The 12,034-nt window shown below is 39.2% G+C and overlaps 1 protein-coding gene across 1 annotated transcript in view; it reads right to left on the bottom strand.

Moving 5' to 3' along the window:
• The window catches only part of LOC111149789, a 421,979-nt gene that overhangs the window by 409,590 nt on the left and 355 nt on the right, over positions 1–12,034 (bottom strand). The window contains exon 2 of the mRNA XM_022507055.1: positions 11,493–11,557. Coding sequence (XP_022362763.1) covers positions 11,493–11,557 — 65 coding nt within the window. The remainder of the gene's footprint in view (positions 1–11,492; positions 11,558–12,034) is intronic.

A 12,034-nucleotide genomic window follows, 5' to 3' on the forward strand; every position in this document is an offset into this window, starting at 1 on the left:
TGGGTGCTGGTCTTAGTAGTTAGGGTACCTGATGCAGAGTAAGATCCTTCATTCTTCAGGAAGAAGTTCTGTGTTTTGAGTTCCTTCCTGTTTGTGAGTCCCTGTATTGGGATTGGGATTTACAGCAAGATTATGTCCCAGCATTTCCTACCTATTTTGATGTGGTTTCCCTCTCATCTGCCTGACAAAGGGGTTGCTCTGCCAGTTTGGGTTTTTTTTTTTTTTTTTCAAGGGATATTGTTCCATAAATAGCTGTAAATTCAGTATGTCTATGGATGAATTCAGAGTCTTCCTGTATTAGGCATCTTGAACTGGAACTCCCCAGAAAATAAGTGTGTTTAGAGACATATAGGTTTTGATCAGTTTACTTCTCATTAGTTGTGATCTTTGGGTAAAATACTAAAGTTATTGGCCTACATTGTGCTTACTCACAAAACAGGAATAACAATAACCTCTGTGAAATTCTTGAAAGGAGCTAAGGATAAGGTATCTAAGTCAGTCTCAAACTTGATAAATAGAGGTCTTAGAAGATCATCATAATTACTTAAACCAAACACTTTCAGAAATTTTAAGTAATATGTGCTAATCATATATATTAGTGTGATATGCTGGATTCCTAAGGATCCTTAAGGGCAATATTTCATTAGCCCAATTTGGCATAAAAACATGTTTGAAAACAGTATAACTCCATGGAAAAGATACATTAGGTCAATTTTTTTTTAATTTTCTCATTGAAAGCTTACTACAATCCTTTTTGACAGGGTTAATGTTATTATTTTATAGAGGAATGCAACTGTGGCCGATAGGCAAGCAGTGTTCCCACGGTCACATAGTGGGTACAGAGCAGAGCTGGGATTTCTCCTATTTGCTCTAACCCCAGGGTCTATGCTCTCAACCATTCTTCTCTCGTTTCTTCTTTTAACTAAACTTCTGATCAAACTTGATGGGCATAACTCTCAAATGAATGATACTTAGCAAGGCTTTATTGAGAAATATCTTTGAAAGTCTTCTGGGAATTGTCTTTTTACTGTCTGTCTGTGTTTATCTCTCTCGCTCCCTCTCTTTTATAGAATCTAAATGTTATTTCATCACCAAATCATTAAATACATTAATAAAAAATGAGGGAAACTGGACACATTTAACAAGTAGATGTTCAAAAGATGACTTGTAGTCAATAGATGCCTATATTGTGCATAGCAAAATATTTATTTTGCTAAAACATCAGAGAGGGATTTCACACAGTTAGTGAACAACTGTTAAGTGATGGTTTGTATTCAGAAGATGCATTGTAGATCTTACTACAACAGGCAAGATGTGACCCCCATGTGAAGGGCAGCAGTTTTATGGGATTTGGAGAGTCCATTTCCTTCCTTTCAGTCAGGCCACTGTGCTGAAGTCTGTGCTCCTTGATGTATGCCTTCAACCCCAGGCCCTCAGTCAGCCTTGCCTCTTAAGAAGACATTTGTCTTTACTCTTAGACTTGTGCTGAAGGACTTGGCTGTGGTACTTTCACTATTACTTTTGCTTTCACTGAATTTTCTGACTTGTGAGGCTTGCCTTTGCTTGATCTTCAGAAAACCTGCTTTTCACCTCCCTCAAATGACTTTTTTATTAATAGCTGTGCAACCTTGATTGCTTTTTCCCTTTTGACACAGTCCTTTGATCCTTCAAGTCTAAAACTCAAAATTACCCGTGAACGGTTGCATTCATGAACCAGGCAATGTACCCTTCCCGACATTTCCTCTAAATTCCACCCCACACTCACATGTGTTCTTTCCTGGCAGGTCTTTACTTCTTTCACTGACACTTTGCACTCCACAAAGAGGTTGAGACTTTCTTATCAAATTCTTTTCTTTTCAGTTGGGCTGCATGTGAGGAAACAACTGAGAGTCTTTCCTGCCCCACCCAACCCCCACCTCAAGTTCTCACTAGTGCAGGTGTATGATGGAGGCAGCCCACACTTGAGGACAGTCTCATCCTCCTTATTTTCCTTTATGCTCACAGATTGGCCCACCAAGGTGCATCCCACCTCAGGGCTTGCAGAGGTTGGAGCCAGAAAACCTTCATTGGAACCTTCTAACCCTCTCCGCCTCGTCAGGGAAGGGAGAGGAGAGTTTCCAGGAAACCAAGCAGATCTTATAATGTAGTAATCCTCGCTTCACTCACTTCTCTCTACCCACTAGAGGAAGATAGATATTCAGCAGGTTCCCACCAACAAATGCCAGAAGACCCTGAGAGAAAACCTATGAAGTCTGACAGTGACTCTGGAACCTGGCACAAGGCCCCATCTTTCATATCCAGTGCTCTGCAGGACTAAAGAAAATCCTTTGGGAAGTGGGAATGAAGGTTTGCCAAGATCCACCCTGTTGTGAGGATGCCAAGGTCAGTCTGAGGGAGACAGTCCCAGCAGAGCAAGGGGCACAATGAAAGGCACAGCCTGCATCATTGGTGGGGACTCAAGGGAGACCAAATGACCCTTCTCCCAGGGCCCCAACACTTAGAGCTATTTTTAAGGAAACAACTGACAAGGAGCTAAGTGTTACCATTAGTGGGAATCCTGGGGCAGTTGGGTGTTTAGCATATGAGGGATGGGAGAGGTAATATCAAGGAGAAGGGGCAACTAGAAAGAGGAGAGAATACAGAGGAGAACAAGCTGCACAATTGTAGGAAAGATCTAATGTGTGTAGAAGGGAGATGTTCAACCTGTCTTGAGAGTTAAGAATTTAATAACCAGATTAGGAAAGAGTCACTGAACTGGACTAAATTCTCTGATGGGACTCAAATTCCATTATTGGACAAGATTAAGCTTTCTCTTCCTCATCCCCCTCCAGTGAGTGGAAATGGGGTTCAGTGTTATTAGAAGAGATAAAACCATTCTGTTTGCACCTCACTGAGCTGAGACTCCTCTATCAAGCCAACCACAGGGAAAGTCCCAGACTCTCTAAGCTGGCTGGAATCTCAGACAGAGAGATTTTTTTTTTCTTGCCTGCTCCTCTTCCTGGCACCTGCCCCTCTGCCTACATATTAGGGATGCTGAAAACCAAAAAAGACCAGACAGGTTTCTTAGCTTCATTTCAGCATTCAAATCAAACACTCCTATTTTTCACACAAACAACTTTCCATTCTAGCACTTTTTCATTTAAGAGGATGTTATCTTAATGAGAAAATTCCTAAGAATAAAGCAACCTCTGTTTGAAAATTCACATCCTGTGTAGTGAGGCTGACACATTGCTGGCATAAAATTTGGTAGCCTGATTTATTATTCCCTTAGTAAGCATGATACAGAGCTTCCTAGGAAGGGACCCAACAGGTTCAGAAGCCATGTTTGAACTTTATCTTGAAGGTATCTCTATGTTTTCACTCAGAGACAAGCTTTTTATTGATAACCAGGGTAAATGTAAATCGGCAGGGGTTTATGTTAATATTTGCTTTTATCCAGCAGGATAGTATATATATGTGCACCATTTCTCTTCCTAAATCCGTGGCTTATTGTTCTTCAAAGTTGTACACGTCAAGGCTCCCTTCTTGAGGGTGACTTATTTTCTAAAGGATCCTCTTTGGGCTTTCCTGCAAATGATCAGTTATCCTAGCCAACCTCAGACATGTTTAAATTCTCAGATACATGCCTCTCAGAGTATTAAGCTGTGTGTATGCGCACACGCGTGCGCGCGTGTATGTGTGTGTGTGTGTGTGTGTGTGTGAGAGAGAGAGAGAGAGAGAGAGAGAGAGAGAAAGATTACATAGGCTCTCACTGAAAATTCTTATATGCACTCCTGAGGGAAAATCAGAATGGGAAAGGATCACAGAAAGCGAGCATAGTTTAAAATTGCTACTGAGGTGATTATACGTCCCTTCTCTACTTAAATATGGTTTTAGAAAGTTGCTGTTTTGTTCTAGAATGTAGCCTGTCTCACTCTGGAAGTTACCAGTTTCATTTTTGTTAATACTGAAGTGTTCTTAGAATCATCTCTTTTTTAAAAAAAAAGATGTATTTATTTATTTGAAAGAGAGAGAGAGGCTGTGAGAAAGGAAAGGGGCAGAAGGAGAGGGAGAAAGGGAATCACACTCCGTGGAGGAAAGCAGACTCCGTGAGGGGCTCCTGACATGGGGGCCCCAACCCAGAGGTTAAAGCAGAGCTTGATCTCAAGACCCTGAGATCATGACCTGAGCTGAAATTAAGAGTCAGATGCTTAACCAACTGAGCCACCTGGGCGCCTATTCTTAGCACTATCTTTATGTAACAGCCATTTGTAGTTGGGACGGGGATTCACATTTGGTCTTATTAAGAGAGAATAAAAAGGAAAATGACAGGAAGTGAAGAGGAAAAGAAGAGATTTTTTCCAAAATATATGGATGAGAGGTGGAATGGAAATAAGAGGAAGAGGATTAAAAGTGTTTAGGTGTTTAATAAAGAAATGGCCCAATGTAAAAATAGCCAAGTTGTTCCATGGTAAAATTAACCAAGTTACTAAGATGAAAGACAGCGGTAAATGCTAGTGGATGCTGAAGAGGTGCATTCTGCCTTAAAAAGGGAAAAACCAAGAAATGAGGACGTGATGACAATAAAATAGTCCCCCATATTATCCAGTAGATGGCGCTGTTTTCCCAAAACAGTTTTGTTGCCTCTCAGAACAGAGAACTTATCGTTAACATATAGATGTGAAATATATAAATGCTTAATTCTTGTATCCCCAAATTCCAGAGTAGTCTAGAAGTTCAAAAAACAAGAACTGTAAATTTACTGCTTTAATGTAAACTTTGAAATAACTTACATTTTCACCTTTGATTCCAGGGGCTGCAGATTGAGGGGATACTTTTCAATATTATTCTCCATATCCATGGTCAGCTGGTGACTAGAAACAGAAATAATGCCTCAATATAGCTGAATCTAGACAACTTACATAGCAATAAAACTGCTAATTTATATTTATTTGAAAAAGCAGATATACATCCAATTTTGTTCATTTTAATTAATTCAAAGAGGCCTAAAGGTTGCTATTGATGGATAATGGATGAATAACCATATCATAAAAAGAAAATATTGTTTTACCTTTTACCTTTACTGTTCCTTTGATTTTTTCCTCTTAGTTCAATATTCATATTTAAGGCATGAGAGTCATTTCTTTTAAGCAAAGAGGAAAACAAAATATTGGACCGTTTAGGTGGGGTGGGGGAATATAAGGAGAGTGTTACAAATCCCATGGCATTGTCCAAGTTGTAAAGGAGATTTCATTCATTCTCATTCCAATAGCACCACTGTCATTGAACCTTTTCTCCTTTCATTCTGTCAGCTTTGCAGAGCTCTCACTATGAGAAAAGCATGAATCTCTGCCTGGGAAAACTCCTGGCAGGGGTCTATAGATATAGGATCAGTGCTCCTCTGGGCTTATTAGGCAATCACTGGATGCTACAATGATCAAGGAAGATTTCACGGAGATGGTGGTAGTTGATGTGGTTTTTGAAGAATGGACAAGAATTAAGTAAGTTGAGATGTGAAAGGTAATACATATGAGAGAGAGATTAAAACAAAGGATTAGGGGTGATAAAATTCAGGCTATTTTTAGACAATAAAGAGCAATTTGGTGAAAGTGGAGGATAAAAGTAGGAAATAAGTTTGGCTAAGCAGAAAACCAATAGTCACTGGCCACAAATTACATATAAAACACTATCATAGATATTATACATGTATTATCTTAATTCTCACAGTAGCCTCTACCAATTATTTTCCCCACTGTACAGCTGAGAAATCAGAAGCTCAAAGAGATTATGTTCTTGTCACTATACAGCAGAAGCCACATTGAAACTCAAGTCTCACAACCACAAAATACGGCTTGAAGGATTTTAATAACATATTTACTAAACTTAATCGTACTGACTGGTTTTCATAGGTCAAATATTTGGCATCCCGATCCATTACATGCATGTGCTAAGGGTGTTTGTGTGTGTGTGTGTGTGTGTGTGTGTGTGCGCACGTGCACGCATGTGTGTTTAAATGGAAACAAAAATTTCAGGGTACATTATTTCCTCAACCACATGTAATGTATGCTGATATCTTTTATTATATTTTAGATTTTAAAAATTATATTTCAGTAGTGACCCATCAAATTGATTTAACAAACCATCAGGGGATTGCTATCTACAGTGTGAAAAATTGCTGCAAGGGTGCCTGGGTGGCTCAGTGGGTTAAGCCTCTGTCTTCAGCTCAGGTCATGATCTCAAGGTTTTAGGATTGAGCCCTGCATTGGGCTCTGAGCTCAGCGGGGAGCCTGCTTCCCCCTCTTTCTCTGCCTGCCTGTCTGCCTACTTGTGATCTCTATCTGTGCCAAATAAATAAATAAAATCTTTTTTAAAAATTGCTGCAGGGAAACCTAAAGCTTTTGGGGTAGGGAAATTTGAATGGGATGTTTAAGGATGTTGTGGGAGTAAGAAAGGAGAATGATGAAAAATATTTAGGAAGGTATTCAAATTGGTCTGATAATAAAGACCAGGACTATGGTTTTAGAAAAGAAAAGAAAAAGATTAAAAGCAATGTGCTGAAGTTATCTAGGATTTTCTCCTCTTTCTTCTTTTGAAAGGAAAAACCAAGAGATGGGGAAACACATAGTGGACTAGATAAATTCCTATGTGGCCTATGTAGATGGTGCCATCAGCACAATATAGCTTTGTGGTTGCCCAACTGGGATGTCCAGAGGTAAGGGAAAAAAACACTCTTGTTTGCTCTGCACCATTCATATTCTGGGTCCCTTATTAATTCATCCTTATTCACTCATTTGTATATGTATTGTATGTCTTCTGTATGTGTCAGAAATGATGCAAAACACGAATGATATAATGGTGAAAACACTAGACATGGTCCCTGTTCTATGGTTTTACAATCTAGGAGACGATAGATATTAAACAAATAATTACAAGTGTGATGGATGCTATTATAGGGGAAACACAGAGGGACCTAATCCAGGGTTGATGGGCATGGAAAGTCTTGTTTTTACAAGTCTACGATCTTGTAGGGACAACAACCTTATAGTAAAGATACTTTAAGTTTTTGTTAATTAGGGGTGCCTGGGTGGCTCAGTGGGTTAAAGCCTCTGCCTTCGGCTCAGGTCATGGTCTCAGGGTCCTGGGATTGAGCCCTGCATCGGGCTCTCTGCTCAGCAGGGAGTCTGCTTCCTCCTCTCTTTCTGCCGGCCTCTTGGCCTACTTGTGATCTCTCTCTGCCATATAAATAAATAAAATCTTAAAAAAGAAAGATTTTGTTAATTAAACCCCGTAATAGCATATTAGCAAACTGGGCAACAGAGATACATGTGAGGTGTTGTGGGTCCTGTAGTTATGCAGCAACCAAAGCCAAAGCTCAAGTTTTCATAAAAAAGAAAAAAATTACAACATTAATAAATTTGCTAATTTGGGGTTATAATTTATATAACCTCAACAAACTCTAAATTATGAATACCTGTAGGTTTAATTGGATAGCTTTAGCTCATTCCATCAATAATTACCTGTGGGTAATAAAATGATGATACGTGAGGTGAATGTGTGACCAACAATCACACATTTCCCACCAGAAAGCCAGCCTGATTCAGTATTTACAACAAATAGCAAGCACCCTGAGGTCTTATTTAAGTTAATAAATGATTATCAAAAACAATACAGTCATAAGCAGGCTTTTAATTAATGGTCTTACTAATTACTCTTCTGTCTATGGGCACACAGGAAGCTTTACTGAGTGTGTGTATGTATGTGCACAGAATGCATAGGTTTGGCCCTACATACAGTCTCCAGTAGAACAGAGCTGCGGCTTACCCTCCCTTCACACTGACTGTCTACCACAAAACCCTGTTGAGCATTCAGAATAAATGTAATGTTCCAAGGGGGAATAACTGATCAACAGCTATGACACCACTATCACTTAACTTATGGTCATTTCAAGTAGCTGAGATGATTTACATCAGCACCTAAGTCAGCTACAGCTATAATGAAATGCCGAACTGCTCACACAAAGTATACCAATTTTTCAATCAAGTCTGACAGCTTTCAAGGACACAGCCTCGCCCCAAAGCCAACCAGGAAAAATCTCTAGAATTCCAGGCAAATGGGTATAGGTTGTTAAGGCTGGGAGCCACTGTTTTCTCTCTGTCCTGGACAAACATGAAAGGGAAGCTTACCCCACATGCCTATGTGCTTTGAGGGGAGACTTTAATTCCCATCTCTGGAATTCCTCAATCATGATAAGGAAAAATAAGCATGCAAAGCTGATTGGCCATTTCCAGGGGCTTTTAGCTTCTCCCTGCTTCTGGGTAACAAGGAAAGAATAGGGGAGGAAGGAGGAGGCAGAAGCCCACATATCTGCCATTAATCTTCACAAATCTTCCTGAGAGCAGAGAGCTGAGAAAGATACATGCTGGCACTAGTGAAAAGCTGAATACAGAGTTGTGGGTCAATTAGCAAGGAAAAAACTTCTGGAGTTCACTTCTTATATTAAAATCAACAATGAGATACCAACATAACCAAATTTAATAGATAAAAGTGATAAGGAGAACAAAGGCAAGAGAAATGTAGATAAAATTAAATTTCCTTACAACTTGCAGTCTATTGACAAATACCTAAGATATGCAGAGTATAATATTCCTCAGGGAACTCCTGGCTGCCTTAATAATGTTGATGTTTTGCTAGAGACTAAAAGCAACTTTAATTTGAGAACAGCTAGACCTCCAGTATCCTCTAAGTCTTCTTTAGCATATGGAAATCCATGTAGAGACTTTATCTCTACCCTCTCCCCACAACCTAAAAGTATATAATCAAAAGCTCCTTAAGATCACAGTGCAACTCTTTCTACTCACCGGCCCTGTTTCCATGCTTTAATAAAAACACATTTTTGCACCGAAAATGTCTCAAGAATTCTTTTGTTGACCGTTGGCTCAGTGACCCCATGTCAAAAGGGCTGAAAGTCACAGAGAAAGTGTGTCCTAAGAGAATTAAGTTACATGAGATTATTGAATAACCAAAAGGAATCTAAAATGTACCAAGACCACTGGTTCTCATCCCCAGCTCCTCATTTGAGTCACATGAAGTCAGCTTTTAAGAAATACTAATTTAAGGACTTCAACCCCAGTGATTCAGATTCAATTTGTCTAGGATGGAGGTTATGCAAAAGCTTATTTCATTTTTTATTAACTCCCAGGTGATTCTAAGGGCATCCAGGATGAAGAACCACTGATCTAATGTCATTACCACACTAATCTCCATAAAGGAAAACCTTTCTAGTTACACAGCCAAAAACTTTTAAATTATTATTGTTTACATATTGCTAGTGGTGATGAGGGGGGTGGGAACTGAATTAATTTATTCTTAGTTATTCATATTAATAAGAGTAGACATGATAAGTATAAATTAAATCTGAAGATAACCCAGAAACTTCATTTAATCAAAGGGCTGAAACTGTCCTTCAAGTGATAACATGGCAAATTCTTAGAATCATGGAGACAGAATGAATCTGAAAGTGTCTAGTCCAAACAACCACAGGGCTGGAAAGAGAAGCTGACATGGAAGGCACGATGCTATTGTGCACTTCCTATTTAATGCTCTCACTAAGACTGTCAAGTCAGTTTTACTATCTTCATTTTTAAAGATGAGGAAGCTGGGTTCAGGGGAGTTAAATAATTTGTCCAGACTCACAAAGCTAGGATAAAATCAGAAAGAGGAATCACATCCAAGATTTCCCATTTTCAGGAATGCTTTCAATAGCACTTCAGATGGATGGGCATTTCACTCTTGGAAACCCCTAGTATCTGTCATCTCACTTCTTAACACAAAAGTCCATTCTGTTGGGCAGGCAGCATTTTTATAAAAGTTATTCTTTTTCTGAGTCACAAAGCTGTCTCTCTATAAGTGCTGCTCACTGATTCTTGTTATGCTCTGTAGAGCCAGAAGGGAAATTTACCCCCTTTTTAATAGGAAAATTCCTTCAAATGTTTGAGGAAAGCCATTATGTTCCCTCTGAGATTTCTTTTCTCCAAGTACACATACTCAGCTCTTTGTAATAGTTTCACATTATTCCAGAATCCCCATAATTTTAATTAACCTCCTCTGATGCTTTTGGGAAGGTTTATATGGTTTTTATTTTATTTTATTTCATTTTATTTTACAAAGACAGAGAGAGAGAGCACATGAGTAGGGGAGAGCAAGGGAGGAGGAGAGAGAGAATATTAAGCAGGCCCCACGCCCAGAGTGGAGCCTGAGGAGGGGCTTGATCTCACAGATCCTGAGTTCAAGACCTGAGCCAAAATCAAGAGTTGGACGCTTAACTGACGGAGCCACCCAGGTGCCCCTGTATGTGCTTTTTAAACGTGATGACCAGAGCCACTCGTGACACCCACATGGGCTTTGCACTGGGACTTAGCTAGTGGTTGAGAGCACTGGTGGCATCCAAATATTCACCCTCGCTACTCTGAGCTAAATATACTTAGATAAGTGCTGACAGCTCTCTGAGCCTCTTTCCCTGTCGATAAAATGGAAATAGTACCTATGTCAAAGGCTGTAATCAGAATTCTATGAGGAAACATCTGTAAACATTCACGAATATGGAGGATATTGCAAATGCTCAGTAAATGATAGTTCATTCTTTCTTTTATCTTGACAATGCATGGCTATTGATCAGTCTTATGTCGTGGTAATATTTTTAGAAGCCATATAAAATCATGGTCTCGTGTTAGTAGCAGATAAGACCTCAAAGCATCTATTCACAAACTGAAATCAGAATATATCCCTCACGTGCTCTAATTGCACAATCTAAAACTCTAAATGAAAAATTCACTTGTATCCCTGTTAAATTTCACCTCTTTCTTGCTTTTTTTTTTTCCAGCACGGTTTTGTTCCATTCTGTAATATTATTTTAAATGTCCATTCTATCAGTCTTACTGTTGTTACTTTGTCCTTTTTGAAAATTTTATGACTGCCTTCCATACACGTCATTGATTAAAAGCCAAAAACGGGGCAGGATTGTCAAGTTTTTTTTTTTTTTAAAGATTTTATTTATTTATTTGTCAGAGAGAGAGAGAGAGAGAGAGAGCGAGAGTGAGCACAAGCAGATAGAGTGGCAGGTAGAGGCAGAGGGAGAAGCAGGCTCCCTGCCAAGCAAGGAGCCCAATGTGGGACTCGATCCCAGGACTCTGGGATCATGACCTGAGCTGAAGGCAGCCGCTTAACCAACTGAGCCACCCAGGCGTCCCGGATTGTCAAGTTTTAAGCCTCAGACATAGCACCACATCTCCATGCATCATATTATTCTGCTAATCAGTATGGCTTGTGTTTCATAGCTCAACTAGCCATACATCTATCTACTGTATCTCAAATAAGCCATATTTCTGAGTCCTGATTACAACGATATCATAAGAAACTGTGGAATTTACTTATTCATTTTTGTCTTGCCAGGTATTTTTTTTTTCTTGCAAGCTTTTTAACCTCAAACAAAATAATTTCTTGTATTTTTTACTTACTTCTCAAGTAAATATTTTCCATCATTAACTTGTTCTAAAGGATTCTGCAATCTTTTCATTTCTTCCTGTGAAAAAGAAAAGAAGTATAAATTGACCCCATGTACTTGTGGGTAATAATATTTGAGTACAAATGTTTGCAAACTGAGATAACACACTGCTGAGAGTTCTGGACTTTACAATGGATAAGTGCTTAAACATACAATAAAATTTGATCCTTGATCAAATTAGAATACAATACTGCCAAATTGTGTGATTTTTTTTATGCCACTAAAGATAATGCTTCCTGTTATTTTCCCAGAGTGGAGATGTGTTTATATGGATCCACTCACACTCTTCCCAAATTTACTCTGTCAACAGTGTTATGTTTGCTGGTTGCTGGGTTAAGGGCTCTAATGAGTGTGTGCTGGGTTTGGCCATTCAGCAATCATCCCCTCCTGTCTCTTGGTAACTCTAGGTAAACTTGTCCCTGAGTCACCGTTCGCAGAAATGCACCACACACACACACACACACACACACACACACACACACACACACACACACA

The sequence above is a fragment of the Enhydra lutris genome, unplaced genomic scaffold (genome assembly GCF_002288905.1).
Source record: "Enhydra lutris kenyoni isolate GAN:26980312 unplaced genomic scaffold, ASM228890v2 scaffoldscaffold2, whole genome shotgun sequence".
NCBI classification, from domain to species: Eukaryota; Metazoa; Chordata; class Mammalia; order Carnivora; family Mustelidae; genus Enhydra; species Enhydra lutris.